The 17,698-nt window shown below is 48.9% G+C and overlaps 1 protein-coding gene across 1 annotated transcript in view; it reads right to left on the bottom strand.

Moving 5' to 3' along the window:
* The window catches only part of TTLL11 (tubulin tyrosine ligase like 11), a 315,361-nt gene that overhangs the window by 278,007 nt on the left and 19,656 nt on the right, over positions 1-17,698 (bottom strand). The window contains exons 2-3 of the mRNA XM_082263577.1: positions 16,781-16,880; positions 16,390-16,523 (exon numbers count right to left, since the gene is read on the bottom strand). Coding sequence (XP_082119703.1) covers positions 16,390-16,521 — 132 coding nt within the window. The 5' untranslated portion in view covers positions 16,522-16,523; positions 16,781-16,880. The remainder of the gene's footprint in view (positions 1-16,389; positions 16,524-16,780; positions 16,881-17,698) is intronic.

Raw genomic sequence — 17,698 nt, 5'->3', positions numbered from 1 at the left:
GCAGATCTGCTAATGTGGAATTGCTTATATCTTTAATTTGTACATATGTGAGTGGCATATTCAATAACATTTGTAAACAGATCGCTTCTCGGCCTTTTGGCTAAGATCAAGTGTAGTATCGACTTTAGCCCTTAGGGGTGTCTCTGCTTTACGGCTAGGACGTTGAGAAACATTTGTATCTATCCAAGCCATTTGGTCCTTGTGGGGTACCCTCTGCTCGGCCTTGTAGGATCGTTGAATAAATTCAGCTTCACCTACTCGCTGCTATTGGGTTAGAGGCTTAGCCCCCACAAGGAACGAGATTGCGATCTTCCCTCCTCCCCCCCACTCTGCGCTACTACCTTCGGGCAGTAGGCGCACAAGGGCCTTTTTAAAGGCTGCGAAAGAGTGAAGACGCTGAGGAATAAGAAGGAAGCCGCCGAAGTTTGCCTGAAACGACTACCGACAAACTCCTCCGTCATGGGGAAGAGCACCGGGAAGAGAAAGCACGTCCCCGCCACTTCTGCCAAGACCCCGGGAGAAGTCGCTTCAACCTCCACCCCTACCCCGGCGGCCGTTAGCCAGTCGGGCTCAGCAAGGCCAACCAGGTCCGCAGACGGGCTTCCTACCCTGGAACCCTGGATGAGGCAGACAGTGGTGCTGCAGCTGAAGGAGGTGGACGGAAGAATCCCCGACATGACCCTGGAAATCTTTGGCAAGAAAATGATCCTCGAGCAGGGGTTCAGCAAGGCGGAGACCCTGTCCGTACAGACCTTCATGAAAGGTATATTTTATATAACTTTTGTGTCTCTACAGGTCTGTAGAAGGTACTGGGAAGCGGTGAAGAATTGTGGCCCGGATTCCCCTTTCCGCAACTTTGTTGCGAATACTCCCATTCAACGGGATGAAAGGCGGGTGAAGGTGTCCATGAGGAATCCCCATACCCCAGGAAAAGACATCGCTACCTACCTCCAGAGGTTTTGCATCGTGGCCAAAGACCCAGTCCGAATCCTCGATGTCAACGGCTTCTGGACAGGTAAGTGGGCAGTTTCTTGCAGGTTAAGGAGAGAGCCTTCGGGGGATCTCCAGCACCTGAAGCCCCACTTCTCTCTGGGAGCCTCCGCAGGACTCCTGTACTACGCCGACATGCCCCATACCTGTCACAGGTGTGGCAAGCAGGGTCACGTAGGTATGGAATGTCAGGAACCTTCTTGCAGGTTCTGTCGGGTTGCAGGCCATGAGACCAAGGATTGCCCGAGGTCCAAGACCTGTAACCTCTGCGGATTGGCGGAGCACGTCTACAGAGCAGTGTTAATTTCGTCGACTAAAACCGACTAAAACGTTTTCGTCGACTAACACAATTCAGATGACTAAAATACGACTAAAACTAAAATGGCATTTTAGTCTTAAGACTAAAATACGACTAAAACTAAAATGGCATTTTAGTCAAAAGACTATAACTAAAACTGAATCGAAATTTGCTGCCAAAAATTAACACTGGTGCATGCTCAAAGCATAAATAATAACATATTAGATTTTTCACTCCAAGACCAGGACCAGCAGTAGTATATAATGAGTTTGGAAATTGTAGAGAAATGCTTAAATAATGCATTACAAATTACAATTGAACTACACCCATTTGATTATAGATGACTAAAATTAGTTTTAGTCGACTAAAATGTAGGGCGTTTTAGTCGACTAAAATATACTGGAGTTTTAGTCGACTAAATACGACTAAAACTAAAACACTTGCAGAAGACTAAAATAGGACTAAAACTAAAATGCCATTTTAGTCCTAAGACTAAGACTAAAACTAAATTGAAATTTGCTGCCAAAATTAACACTGCTACAGAGACTGCCCCCAGAGATCCCGGTCCTACGCTGGAGCCCTGATCAAGGGCAAAGCTCCAGACAGCGCTGGGAAAAAGAAGCCAGGGGAAAAGACAGCGAAGGAACCGCGGAAAGCCACTGGTGAGTCCCCCCCTCCCCAGGCCCCTACCACCTCCTCCGACCCATCCCTCCCCACCCCCTCTGCCCCTCCCCCCTCCCAGCCCCCCCCCGCCCTGTCCTCCATGGAGGACTTCCCCACCCTGCCCACCGCCACCCACACCAGCAAAGGCCGGAAACGGAACCTAGATAGTCCGACAACTGAAGAACCCACCAAGCGGCCCACCGTGGCCCAGCAACATGACATCGCTGGACTGGACCCAGTGGTGGAGGACCTCGAGGACCTTGAGTCTGCGGGGGAATCTTTACATGATGGCAGAGATCTCCATCTTTTCCATTAATGTTAGGAGCATCAAGGATGCGTCTAGAAGACAGGTGGCGCTGACTTTTCTTTCCACTCAGCAGAGTGATGTCTACATGCTCCAGGAGTGTGCCATACCCTTCTCGAGGAGGTACACTCATCTGTCCTCCCAGTGGACCCATGGTCCCTCCTACTGGTCCGGGGGTGTCGATTGTAAGTCTGCAGGGGTAGCCATTCTTGTCAGGGGTGGTCGTTTCACGGTTGACTCCGTCCAGGAGCTCGTCTGTGGCCGTCTTTTGGTCGTAGACGGCTCATGGGCGGGAGAGCCAGTTAGGCTCATCAACGTGTACGCCTCCCCGGATAAGAATGAGCGACTGGAGCTTTTCCAGACCCTGCGGACCCAACTCGTCACCACCAGGGCAGTAGTAATCGGCGGTGATTTTAACTGTCCGATTGAGGAGGATGGGCGCAGCTCCAGCATGTACGCAAAGCTCGACACCACGTCTAGGCTGCTCAAGGAGATGATTGCGGAGGCTTCCTTGAAGGACGCCGTGGGATCCATAGGGAAAGGTTCCGTGAACTATTCGTGGTGCCGTCCTGATGGATCTGTGCGTTCTAGGATAGACTTCGTGCTCACCTCCAAGACAGTCAGACATCGCGGGTTCTCCATGGGCCCCTGCTTTTTCTCTGACCACAGGGCCATTCACTTTCGGGGTGACCTGGGCGAGGGCTTTGCCCCCGGTCCGGGCTCCTGGAAGCTGAATGGTACCCTGCTGGAAAATGAGGAACTGCTGGAGGAACTCAGGGAGGCCTACATTACCTGGAAGGAGGACAAGAGGTTCTTCGGAAAGGTAAGCGACTACTGGGAGTTTGTGAAAGTCAAGCTACGCAGCTTCTTTCAGGCAAGGGGACGCCAGCAAGTGTGTGCCAGGAAGAGGGAACTCAGGAGACTGCAACGTCAGATGCAGTCCCTGCAGGACCTTAACCACTGCGGCTGGGACGTTAGGCAGGACCTGGAGGACACCAAGAAGAGCCTGAAAGGACACTTCGAGGAAGAATCCAGGCACCTCGTCTTCCGTTCCAAGGTGGAGAATCTTGAGAAAGGTGAGAAATGTAACTCTTTCTTTTTCAGGAAACTCCACTCAGGACACACTCCCTTGTCTGAGCTGCGGGACGAGACCGGAACACTCCAGAAGGGGAAGGAGGCTGTGATGCAAGTGGTCAGCGACTACTACACCAACCTCTACTCCCCGAAAGAAACAGATATGGCTGAGGCCGACAGGTTCTTGTCAGGTATCACTAACCAAATTGATCCTGCAGGTATGTCGGCAATCAACGCCCCCTTGGCGCTGGAGGAACTGCACTCTGCCGTCAGATCCTTTAGGCAAGGCAGGACCCCGGGCTGCGACGGTCTCCCAGCGGAGCTCTATGTAGCGCTGTGGGATCTCGTTGGCCCGGACCTGCTCAAGCTGTACGAGGAGATGGTGGTGAAGGGCACAATGCCTCCGTCGCTGAGGGAGGGGATGATCACGATTTTGTATAAGCGTAAGGGGGAGAGAGGGGATCTGAAAAATTGGCGTCCCATCTCTCTCTTGAACGTGGACTACAAAATCCTCGCCAAGGTTCTGGCCAACAGGCTGAAATCTGTCATCGGACAGATCATCCACCCGGATCAGACTTGTGGCATTCCTGGTCGCAGGATTGCGGACAGCCTTGCGCTTGTCCGGGACACGGTCCAGTACATTCGAGGCCGCCGTGTGCACGCGGCCCTGGTCAGTCTTGACCAGGAAAAGGCCTTTGACCGTGTCTCCCATGAGTTTATGTGCAGAGCTCTGCGCAGGTTTGGTCTTGGGGACATGTTTTGTTCGTATGTGAATGTGATGTACAATGACATTTGTAGTACGGTGTTGGTGAATGGCTGGAAAACTGACCCTTTCCCTGTTCTCTCTGGGGTCAGACAAGGCTGCCCTCTCTCACCTCTGCTTTTTGTTTGCTGTATAGAGCTCTTTGCCGAATGCATCCGACAGAACCCAGAGATCAGAGGGATCACCGCACCGGGACCGGACAGAAGGGTTGTCAAGTGCTCACTCTACATGGACGACGTAACGGTGTTCTGTGCTGACCAGCGCTCCATCGACTCGCTCGTCCAGACCTGTGAGGACTTCAGCAAAGCTTCAGGGGCAAAAGTCAACTGCGGGAAGTCAGAGATCATGCTCTTCAGAAAGTGGTTCCTGCCTTCTTCTGCATCTATCCCTTTCAGCATCAAGACGGACTTCATCAAAATTCTTGGAGTTTGGTTTGGAGCTGAGGGCGCAGCCCTGAAATCTTGGGAGGAGAGACTGTCCAAGATGAGACAAAAGTTTGGACTATGGAGCCTCAGAGAACTCACCATCGAAGGGAAAACACTGGTACTCCGCAGCGAGATCCTCCCTGTGTTGCAGTACCTCGCCCAGGCCTGGCCCCCCCGGGTCAACACCTGCAAGGCCATCACCAGGGCGGTGTTCCACTTCATCTGGGGCTCCAAGATGGACAGAGTGAAGCGAGCAGTCATGTTCAAGGAACCCCTCAAGGGCGGTAAGGGCGTGCCTGACATCGCAACATTACTGGGGGTGTTCTTTGCCTGCAACTGCATCCGCAGAACTTTGACAGAACTTCGGACTCTGGAGGCAACTCCATGTCTCGTTTTTTCCTCCTGCCTCTCTGGAGGTCCCTTGGATGGGACAAGTGGGACAGCTCCATCCCCTACAACTGGGACACTCCTTGGTACTACTTGGACACTTTCAAGTTCATCAAGGAGCTGGGGCTGCATGGAGTTAAGCCCGACTTGTGGAAGCCAAAAACTGTCTACAAGTTGATCAGAGCATCGGACATTGCTGAGACTGTTCCAGGCCTCCCTTCAGCCACTTGCAAAGTGGTCTGGAGGAATGTTTCTTCAAAGGGACTCACCAACAGGCATAAAGATCTGGCGTGGATGGCTGTCCAGGGGGGTTTGCCACTCAGGACATTTATGCATGCCAGAAACTTGTGCAGATACAGGCACTGCCCCTTTTGTATCATCCATGAGGAAACGTCATTTCACGTTTTCTGGGAGTGCTCATTTGCACAGAGCCTGTTGAGGGCCTTGGAACCTGAACTGAGAGACTTTGTTCCACAGACTGCCATCACACATTTTGCTGTGCTGAATGGACTTTTTCATGGAACTTTTTCCCAGGAGAACATTGACAACGCCTGGCGGGTGTTGTGCTGCTTTAAGGACGCTTTATGGTGCGCCAGAAAGCGCCTTATCCACCAGCGGGAGAGGATGTCCATTGAGGACTGTCGCAGACTGGTCCACAGTCTGCTCAGAGACTATAACCTGATGGATCTCATGGAGGAAGAGGAGGTCTGAAGATTTCCCCTTCCCCCACTCTCCCTTGTGTGTCTTTGTCCATTCAATAAAGCTTCGGGCCTGTGATTTCATTCCCCTCCCCTTACCCCCCTCTCTCCCATCCCCCCATCACACCTGTTGCTTTTTTGAAATGTTATAGTATTGATACAGTTTGAGTAAATGCACGTATACAATGTCTTTAGTTTCATGCTTCAGGGGTATTGCGGCGTCATGCATGATGTGATGGCACGGGGTAGCATTACTCCGCACAACACATGAGACATCATACCGCAGAATGTATGTATTTGATTGAATGTATTTATTTGTATGACCGGAAATGTATTGTAATGTAGTGTATTTATGCGCTGCGTCGCAGTACAGGGGAGAATGTACCCCGACAAAGTATTGTTTTTTGTATATCTTTTATGCAAATAAAGATTAAATTTTCAACCAAAAAAAAACATTTGTAAACAAAATTATGCTATGGGACATCATTTTACCCTCACATGAGCAATATTTGGAATATAGGCAATATCGGCCAGTTCCGGGGCCGATACAGATATATCGGCAAAAGTGAATATCGTCCCTCAATATATCGGCCTTGCCGATAATCGGTCGATCCCTACTCCAGAGGGGTGGGTGCTGTTTCGGTCAATGAACTTTAGAGAAATTGTTATTACAGTAAGTCAAATATCTAATTTTCTCTTTCGTTCATTGACGGACACAGCTCCTGACCTTTGGGACTTCCCAAAGCAGTGTTAAACATGAGGGGTGGGAACAGCGAAAAATAAATTCCCAAGGCTAACTATAGCCAACCAGGTAAACAGAAGCTCAACCAAAACAACTGGAGCTCACCTGAAAAAAAAAAAAAAAAAACAACAATACACCCTCAAAGAAGACCAGGTCCTATAAACAGCAGCCTGCAAAACCTTGCAGAAAAAACGAAGCATCCGCACATGCCAACACATCCACTTTATAGAACTTTGTGAAAGTGTGCACCGACGACCAGGTGGCCGCCTTGCAAACCTACGTCACTGATGCCTGAAGGAAGGCCAAGGAGGCACTGAGCGCCGAGTAGAGTGCGCCTAGACAGGGAAAGGAGGAACCTGACCCTTGATGGAACAGGCCTGAATTACCGTCTGTCTGATCCATCTGGAAATGGTCGCAGAGGAAGTGGACAACCCTTTCCGGAGGCCCATCTGCAAGCACAAATAGGGAGTCTGATTTCCTAAAAGACTCCGTAGCTGCCAGGTACACCCTAAATCGCCCGCACCACATCCAAGGCATGCAAATGTTTTGGCCTGAGACACAGGGAAGGCAACACAATGTCTTCATTCAAATGAAAATCAGAGACAACCAGAGGAAGGAACGACAGACAGGGGTGAAGAACCAGCTTATCACTGTAACCGCCAAGTAAGAGGAACGTCAGGGTAACGCCGCCAATGAAAGTCCCCAAAAAGGCCACCTTCTGGGACAGCGTAAGCAGTGGAATCTACCAAAGATTCTCAAAAGGAGGCTTCTGGACTGAGAGAACCAAATTGAGGTACCAAGGCGGTAACAGAAACCGCACTGGAGGGGTCAAGTGCCTTGCTCCCTGAAGAAAAGTATGCACCAAGGGGTATGTGGGCCAAGGGCCGTTGAAAGAAGACCGCTAAGGCCGACACCTGACCCTTGACAGTACTCAACCCCCTGTTGAATCTTGACTGGCTCGGTTAAGATAAGAGCCACCGAAAAAAGAGCAAGGATGAACCCCAAGAGACTCACACCACGCAACGTAGGTCTTCCATGTACGATGGTAGATCTTCCTGGAAGTAGAATTTCCAAGCTTTTAACAGCGTTGGAATCACTGACAAACCTCTATCCATAAGCACCTGGCGTTTAACAGCCAAGCCGTCAAAGCCAACAACCGTAAAGCAGGATGGAAGATTGGTCCTTAGGACAGCAGATTCTCCCTGAGAGGGAGCTTTCAAGGAACGTCTGCGACCAGCCGCAGTAGATCGGTGTACCAAGCTCGGCAAGGCCAGTCCAGGGCCACTAAGATGACCGGAATCCCTTCTGCCTGGATCCTGCGTAGAAGTCTTGGCAGAAGCTTGAGAGGAGGGAAGGTGTAAAGCAGACGATGCTGACTCCACGGAGACACTAGCACATTCGTGGTGTCCGCCAGAGGATCCAGTGACCGAGTCCCAAACCTCTGCACTTTCTGTTGAGCCAGGACACCAAACAGATCCACCTTAGGCATGCCCCACTGGAGACACAACTGATGAAACCCTTCCGAATTAAGGGACCCCTCCTCTTGGTGTAACGCCTGCCAACTGAGGTAATCCACCTGCCAGTTTTCCACCCCCGGAAAAAGTACGGCAGAGGGGGCTGGAACAAATTGTTCTGCCCACCTTAGAATGCCGGCCGGCTACCACCAGAGCCGCCAGGACATGTCTTGTGCCCCCCTGGTGATTGGCATAAACCATAGCATTGTCCAACTGAATGCACACTGGACATCCTTGAAGACGATTCGTCCAACGTTCCAGACACAGTTTGATCTCTCGGAGTACCAAGACATTGAAAAGGAGTCTGGACTCTTCCAGTGTAAAGACCCCCTGAGCAGAAACTTTGCAGAGGATGCCTCCCCAGCCGGACAGGCTAGCATCCGTGGTGACCACTGTCCAATACAAGGGGAGGAAGGATTTGCCCAGCCGAAGCACCAAAGAATGAAGCCACCATATCAGGACTCTACCATTCCCTTGGCTCAGCCAAATCCGATTGTCCAGAGACTGCGGATTCTTGTCCCATTTGGCCAGAATCTCCCTTACAGGAACCTCCTACGAAAGTGTTCAAACGGAACCGCCTCGCCTCAAAAGGTAGGACACCATCAGGCCCAGCACCTGCATGCAAGTCCGGAGGGATTACCATCTGCTGGACAGCAGTCTCTGGAGTTTGTCCAGAGGAAGGAGCACTCTGGCTAAGGCCGAGTCTAGAGTCAGACCCAAATAGTCCAGCTTTGTGGACGGAACCAGAGCAGACTTGCGAGAATCCAGCCAAACACCCTCAAGCTCATATGGCGATTTCCAGATTTTCCACCAGAGCAGTAGGAGACTCTGCTCGCAGAAGGAGGTCACCCAAGTAGCCCAGTCCCGCGATCCCCCATTGGCGTAACAATGCTAGCACCAGGGCCAACTCTTTCGTGAAGACCCGAGGAGCAGAAGCGAGACCAATGGGTAACCGCACAAACTGATAATGCTCCTCTCCCACAGCAAAGCAGAGGAAGTGCTGGAGACCGACACATATTGGAATGTGAAGGTAAGCGCCCTTGATGTTGATGGAGGCAAGAAAAATCCCCCTGATGGAGGGAAGCCACCACTGTGCAAACAGACTCTATTCTGAACTTCTGCACCCGCACAAAACAGTTCAGCCCCTTGAGGTCCAGAATTGGACGCACCTTGCCTTCCTTCCTGGGGACTGTAAACAGGTCTGAGTAAAACTCGTGAAAATGTTCTGAAGTCAGAACCGAGACCATCACCCTTTAAAGTAAAAGGTCTTGCACCGCCCCAAAAAGAGCCTGTAAGCGGACCGGGGACAGGTCGCACGTTGGAAGGAAGAACCTTACCGGAGGGTAAGAATGAAACTCGATCTTGTAGCCGGACCGAATGACCTCATGGACCCACCTGACTTGTACCAGGGGAGTCCACGGGTCCAGGAACCAGCGAAGACGCCCCCATCCCAGATATGGGTGAGGGCGCACCTTCATGCTGAAGGGGCCTTGTCTGCAGGTCTGGAGAAGCCCACTCTTGATTTGCCAGACCAAGTTCGCTTGGACATCTACGACAAGGGTCCTTGTCCTAAGTAGCCTGTGGAAGAAAGGTAATCCCCCCCCCCCATGAGACCTTTAATGATGTCATCCAGGGTAGCACTAAACAGGCGATCTCCTTGAAAAGGAAGATCAGTCACGGCCTTTTTAGAAGTCTGGTCTACAGACCAGCATTTGAGTCAAAAGACACGCCGAAGGACCACTGCCAAAACAGAGAGCCGAGCCACTAGGGGAGCCGCATCCAAAGAGACATCACATATAAACTGCAGTCCGTGGACCAGCTGGTCCGCCAGCTCAGCAAAAGCGGGGGGAGCTACTCCTCTTCCAGGTTACGGTGCAAAAGCCTAGCCCAGAGTCTGCAACACCAGGGCAATAGTGAAGATCAGCCCCAGTGATGAACCAGCCAGTGTAAACATATTGCAGGCCACAGCCTCTGCCTTCCTGTCAGCCGGGTCCTTAAAGATCGGGGACTCTTCAACCCGATTCATGGTTCCCTTGTTTAATCTGGAAGCCAGAGAGTCCACCACCGGTGGAACAGTCCACTTCTTAAGAAGGGACTCCTCATAGGGGTTTCGCCTAGCAAAATCGCTTAGGGACACCAAGGGGATGGTTTGGTCGTCCCCATTATTTAGTGACAATTTTGTCAAAATAGGAGGGGAAAGGGAACACCTTTTCCGCTCTGGAAAGCTTGTGAATGCTAAAAAGGAACCTGTGCCTCTGCCGCAGCTTCAGCTGCATTCTCCATCTTTAAGGTCTCACGCACAGATACAATCAGTATCTTTCAGCGCCTTTTCATACGCGGTTGCAGAGGTGGAGGAATCCTCCTTACTATCTGAGGATTCAGGGCATATGGTCGCAGATCCATCTAGAAATGGTCGCAGCAGACGTGTCCAGCCCCTTACGGGGTCCATCCGTAAGAACAAACAGAGAATTTGATTTTCGGAATGACTCAGTTGCCGCCAGGTACACCCTGATTGCCCAAACCACAACCAGGAAATGGAAGGCAATCTCTTTAGGATGCTTAGGCTTAGGACACAAAGAAGGCAACATAACGTCTTAATTTAAATGGAAACCAGAGACAACTTTAGAAAGGAACAACTGGCAGGGACAAAGCACCACTTTGTCTCTGTGAACAACCAGATAGGGTGAACGCCAAGACAAAGCAGCCAACTTTGACACCCTGCGCGCAGAAGTAATAGCCACCAAGAAGGCTACCTTCTGTGACAGAGTAAGCAGAGAAACCTTACGAATATTTTCAAAAGGCGGTTCCGGAAGAACAGACAGTACCAAACTGAGGTCCCACGGAGGTAACAGAGACCTCACTGGGGGAGCCAGGTGGCGGACCCCCTGAACAAAGGTGTGAACCAAGGAATTCGTGGCCAATGGGCGCTGAAAGAAAAATCGCCAGGGCCGAAATCTGGCCTTTGATGGTACCCAAGGCCAAAAGCTGATCTACACCTCTTTGGAGAAACTCCAAAACACAAGACACCAAAAAGGAACGGGGGGAGACCCCCCCTAAGACTCATACCAAGCAATGTATGCCCTCCAGACTCGATGATAAATCTTCCTAGAAGTAGATTTTCTAGCTTTTAACAGCATAGGAAATTACCGAATCAACAGCCAAACCCTCAAAGCCAGTGACTGTAAAGCAGGATGGAAGATCGGTCCTTGACCGAACAGATCTTCTCTGAGAGGGAGTCTCAAAAGGGACATCGGCGACCAGCCATACTAGGTCTGCATACCAGGACTTGCGAGGCCAGTCCGGAGCCACTAGGTTGACCAGAATCCTGTCTGCCTTGATTCTTCGCAGAAGTCTTGGGAGAAGAGCTATCGGGGGAAAAGTGTACATCAGATGATACTGGCCCCAAGGAGCCACCAGAGCCTCTGTGGCGTCGGCCAGAGGATCCTGAGACCTTGCCATAAACCTCTGCATCTTCCTGTTGAGACGAGAGGCCAACAGGTCCACATCGGGAGTCCCCCCACCTGAGACACAGTCGATTTGCAGAGATCTGGTATGGAACTGAACAAACGCAACCACCTCGAAGGTGGAAACCATCAAGCCCAGCACTTGCATACAAGTTCTGAGAGATGACCGACGGCTGGACAACAGGAGCCGTATTGCATCCTGCAATTTCTAGTGTTTCACCTCCAGAAGAAACATCCGGGGCTGAGGCAATGTCCAGGGTCAGGCCCAGATAATCCAGCTTGATGGACGGGATCAGAACAGATTTTTGGAAGTTCAGTTTCTATCCAAACTCTTGCAGAGTTTGCACCAAAATGTCCAGACTGTCTTTTAAGGCATTCGGAGACTCTGCTGGCAGAAGGAGGTCCTCTAAGTACCCCAGTACCGCAATCCCCTTCTGCCTTAGCAATGCTGGCCAAAACTTTTGTGAACACCCGAGGGGCTGAGGTGAGACTAAAAGGTAACGCCACAAATTGATAGTGCTCCTCGCCCGCGGCAAAGTGAAGGAAATGCTGATGCCCGTTATAGATTGGGATATGAAGGTAAGCGTCCTTGATATCGATATAAAGGCCAGGAAGTCCCCTTGATGAAGGGATGCCACCACCGTGCGAATGGACTCTATTCAAAATTTCTGATCCCGCACAAAGCGGTTCAATGCCTTGAGGTCCAGAATTGGATGGACCTTGCCTTCCTTCCTGGGAAAAGTAAATAGGTTTGAATGAAACCCCTGAAAGCGTTCCGATTTCCGAACTGGTACAATGACCTCCTGTGACAGGAGATCCTGTACCACCCCAAGAAGACCTCGTAGGTGATCTGGAGCCAAACGCAGGTTGGAAGGGATCTTGTAACCGGACCGAATCAACTGGTGGACCCATTTGTCTTGAATCAAGGAGGTTCGCGGATCTGGAAGGAAGCGAAGACGTTCCCCCCCACCCCAGATACGGGATAAGGCAGAAGTGGACTTGTCTGCAGTGCCGGAAGAACCCGCTCTCAACTTACCAGGCCAGGGTCTCTTGGAACCCCCTGCGGGGTTACGGGCAGATTTTGATCCCTGGTCCTGAGATCCCAAGGGACAAAAGGACCGCTTATGGGCTAAGAAGATAGGACCATGTTTGCGACAAGACTCTTTGCTCCTAGTAGCCTGTGAAAGCAGAGTACTCTTACCTACAGTAAGACCCTTAATGATCGCTTCCATGGAAGCTCCGAACAAAAGGTCTCCTACAAAAGGGATATTAGTCACTTTCTAGGAAGCCTGGTCGGCAGACCAGTATTGCAGCCATATCATACGGCGAAGAGTCACCGCTGTCACGGATACCCTGCAGGCTAGGGGGGAGGCATCACAGATATAATGCAACCCCTGGTCCACCAGGTCAGGAGGGGACTGTCCCCCCTTCTAAATTCTGGTGCAGGAGCTAAGCTGATTCCGTTAAGGTCTGGGAAACCAAGGTTATGGCAAAAACCGGCAGTAGAATGGAACCGGCCATGGTAAAAAGGTATCAGACCAGAGTTTCAGCTTTCTTGTCAAAAAGGGTCCTTAAAGGACGGGGAGTCCTCCACCGGGTGAAGGGTGGCTTTATTCAACCTGGAAACCTGTGAGTCCACCACCGGTGGTACTGTAAGTTTCTTTAACAGGGACTTTTCAAAAAGATACCTTCTAGCGAAGCGCTTAGGGACCCTGACAGTGCATTTTGGGGAACCCCACTGACTCGTGATAATGTTGTCAAAATAGGCGGGGAAACACATTTGCCGCTTTGGAGGCTCTGCGGGTACCAAATTGCACCTGCGCAGCAATAGCTGCGTCCTCCAGTTTCAAAGTTTCCCGCACTGATACAATCAGCAAATCTACTAGTGCTTTTTCATGCGCAGCTGTAGTGGAAGAGGAATCATCCTCACTATCAGAGCACTCAGGATGCGTGGACGCAGACCAATTAGGGTGACTCGCGCCCGGCGGCGGCCAAATCAACCTCAGAATCTGAGGAGACAGAGGATGCAGGTGAAGGCAGAGTAAATTTTTGCACGTCCTATTTTAGAGGGCCATATCTACTTTGGACACCAGTGTCTGCAGGACCTCCGTCATAGCAGACAAGGCGTACTGGGACCCCGCAGCCTCTGAGAGGGGGTCAGGTGGGGACACGTGCTCCAGGGACTCCATGGATTAACCTGGGGACCGCCAGCATGAAGTGTAAAAATTGCTGTTAAAAGTTCCTCCCCACCGCTGCACCAGCGGCACTACAAGTCCCAGCGCACCAATTACCGCTACAGCAGAAAGAGGGAGCCGTTTAGCACCCACAGGGACTCACCACCCCCACCTCAGATGCAGAGCCAAAGAGCCAGGCTGCACACCATATGTCGACCAAGAGAAAGAGGCAGTTCAGGAACTGTCACTAGAGACCAATTCACCGCTCCATAGGCTTCAAAAACATGGCCGCTCATGGGGGGGGGGGGTTGAGGGGAGGTATGCATAGGTGAATGGGGGTTGGTCTGCAGAGGGACCCCGATAGTGAAGGGGAACGACATGAGGGAAGGAAGGGCACTCAGGGGTCCGAAAAACCCAGAGATGGGCCCACGTTCACTCCGAAAAACCACCAGAAGGGAGGGGGGACACTACTCACCACACCTTGGGACCGAGCGGGCACCGCTCCAGGTAGACCACCGCACCTTCTTGGAATGGGGGTTCAGCGGGCCAGCTATGTGTCCTCGCGAGGCTTTTAACTCGCTGGCCAGCCCCCCGTCTAGAGGCGCTATGTCGTGGCCAACCTAGCGCAGAGCTAAGGTCGGCTCATGCTTTCTGGCTAGACTGGGAAGATCGTAAGGATCTAGGATTTCCAGTCCGTCACCCAGTCCGGCAGTTGATTGTAGTTCTCACTGGAACAGAAAATAATAAAAGAAGAAAAAAATGATGTTTAAAAAAGGAAAAAATGCTAGAATCAGAGATCCCAGCAAAGAACTAGGTCCTTACTTCTGACCAGGCTGAAAAAAACTGAAGACCTATAGCAGGAGGTGGGAGTATATCCCCTGGGACTGCCCTATAGGCGTAGTCAAACTTTTTTCCGCCTAGTTTCCTACTCCTGTTGGGGACAGCATAAACGCAATGGTCGAGAAGATCTGGAGCTGTGTCCGTCAATGAACGAAAGAGAAATGTATTTTCCCCACTGTATACAGATAAGACTATTACAATGTTTAAATGTCTAACTATATTATTCTGCTTACATTGTTGCTGTCTACGTCCAGGTTTTGACTGAGGAATGTGCAGGGGGGGTGGAGGGGGGTGATATTGTATTGTATTTTACTATCCAACATTTGAGCTGTGGGTTGTATGACATGCGGTTTAATCTCTGAACACTGGAGTGTTCTGTCTAATGTTCAATAAAACCAGATTTAAAAAAAAAAAACGCTGTTCATAAAAAAAGCATCATCTGATGTGCACCATCACAAAATGTAGCTCACTAAAAACATATGCTGAAGAGTAGTTGATCTTCACACAGTTGTGTTCAAAAGTTTGCATAGCCTGGCAGAAATAGTGACATCTTAGCATTGATATTGAAAATATGGCTGATCGTACCAAAAAAAAAAAAAAAACGATCTTATTTAAGAACAGTGTTCATATAAATCCAAACTATCATTGAAACCACCCAAATGGCCCTGATGAAAAGTTTACATACCCTGGAATGTTTGGCCTTGGTACAGACACACAAGGTGACATACACAAGTTAAAATGGCAATTAAAAAGTTAATTTCCCACATCTGTGGATTTAAAAATTTGTAATTAGTGTCTGTGCATAATTAGTCAATGAGTTTGTTAGCTTTCACGTGGATGCACTGAGCAGGCTAGATACTAAGCCATGGGGAGCAGAAAAAAAATATGTCAAAAGACCTGCGTGACAAGGTAATGGAACTTTATAAATAAGGAAAAGGATATAAAAAGATCCAAAGCCTTTAATATGTCAGTCAGTACTGTTCAAAACACTTCTTAAGAAGTGGACAAATTTGGGGGTCTCTTGATACAAAGCCAAGGTCAGGTAGACCAAAAAAAGATTGCAGTCACAACTGCCAGAATTGTTCAGGATCGAAGGAAAAACCCACAGGTAACCTTAGGAGAAATACAGGCCATTCTGGAAAAAGGCTGTATGATTGTTTTGAAGGAGCACAGTACGACGATACTTGAACAAAAATTAGCTGCATAACACACCTCCTGTATTAAGAGTGCTCTGGATGAATGAGCACAGGGGTCACAGAAGACAGTAGTACAATAGTATTGTCAGTCTTGGGGTGGGGAGAGGGGAGTTTTAGCTGTAGTAGCGAATTTAAATACACTAACAAATAAAAGCCAAACTCCAGGTCACACTTTATAATCACCTATAGCCAACAGTTTTTTCCTGTGGGATATAGGTGTTACATGTATAAATAAAAGTCCATTAATGTAAGCACCCCTGTCAATGTTAAATTGTTTGTCTCATTCCTGTAAACTGATACATCTGTAAAAGAGTTAGTTCTTTGAAAAACAACAGACTTACTGGCTGGATCACCAGATAAAAAAAACAAGAAAAGAAGCCTAAAAAAGAAAAACTAATGATCTGACATTTATTACATTGAGCATTTGACAATATGTTCTATGTATCAATTGGTGAAGGCGCTGCTCACTGACAGTGAAATTGAGAAAGGCATTTTGAAGATTAGACACTCATCGTAGTGCATTTATTGATTGTAAATGACTGGTTTAGCACCAATTACTTTTTATATAGCAATTTTTGTGGATGTGTATCATATAGATTATATATATATATATATATATATATATATATATATATATATATATATATATATATATATATAGATCTTTATTTACTAATGAGAGCATTACCTTTACAGTCATGCAGCTTCCATCACTCTCTCCCAAAACAAGAACGTCATTTGGAACCATCAGTGATATACAGAGAAGCTGCAGTTATGTTGAATTGTATAATACAAGCTCCCTGAGATTCACCTTACAGGTACTGACAGTAGACAATGTTCTCAAGCCAGACACTCACCTGTGCAGAGAAGATTGGATATTCTTCAGGAAGGATCCAGGATTGAGGGTAGAAGTCATACTCCTCAGGGAATAGTTCCTGCATGGTTCTCACAGCCCGGCTCAGGTTTATTTTACGCACCATTTCAGCCATTCCTTCAAAGAAGAGTCACAGAATCTGCATCAGTTTTAGCATAGCTAGGTTTAGCACACCAGTGTACAGCTTTCCCTAAGCAGGGGAAAATACTGGAAGGCCAACATTGATCTTAAGGCGGAACCGTCTTTTTTGTCAAAGGTTAAGCAGATTCCAATTATACAGTAATTCCAGTAAACTCTAGCAAATGTTCCTGGCACAAATCATATTGTACTTGAGGTTAATGAGCGGTTGCTTGGATTATCTATGTAACACATACCTGGAAACTTGTTGACCTGTCCAGAGCAGATATTGTCGCTGTCATGGAAGGATACCCCATGCCAGTAAATATCACATGGCAAACGGCGGCCCAGCGGAAACTACAAGATAAAGAGACACATGGTAACCATCCAGACGGGAATATAAGCAGTTAAATGATGTTCTGGAGTTGTGGCAGGAACAGAGGGAATGAACTAGAGGCTGACATTATTACAAGGGTGACCAATGCTCATCTCATAACCCAGCAGAAAAATTACGAAGCATCAAAAGGCAGCTAGCAACCAGGCACAAACAATAAGAGATCTCATTATAACCTAGAGCGGTTATCCAAAGAACCAAGAAGATTTTATAATGACAGTTCACCTTTAGGAGAATGTTACATGTTACACCCATATTTAGGGTGTAACATGCTCCTATGCGCCCACTTCCCGCTGCCAATGCTCCCCTCTCTGTGCCAGTGGATGGGGTATCCTCTCCCTTTACCTGCTGTCACTTTTTTAAAACACCACGGCTGTCACCACAGCACCACTTGTAGTGTCAATGGGCTGCAAGCAAGCTGCTCAGCATGTCCGTAGTTCAGTCTTCCTCTAGCTTTGTATAGGAAAGCCTATACAGGGATACAGGCACAAAGCAACAGGAAGGCTGTGCAGGAGCCTGACATTCTACTCATAGTCTGCTGATCACAGGTGCAATGCTCTGCAGGCTCCAGTAAAAAGAACAAAAATAAAAACCAAACAAATAATATTAAAAATGTACATTTTTTTACCTGCACAAATATGTGCATTTCTTTTTTTCCCCTGAAAAGTCAACTTAGACTTTAATGGAAACCAGTGTTGAAAAAAAAAATGCATAGACTGTCATTGCTGATCTTCCGAAAATGTTAACTGCCTCCTGGCATACTGATTCTTTGTGAATCACT

Source organism: Pelophylax lessonae (assembly GCF_965119305.1).
Source record: "Pelophylax lessonae genome assembly, chromosome: 7".
NCBI classification, from domain to species: Eukaryota; Metazoa; Chordata; class Amphibia; order Anura; family Ranidae; genus Pelophylax; species Pelophylax lessonae.
This window is presented reverse-complemented; position numbering and strand designations above follow the sequence as displayed.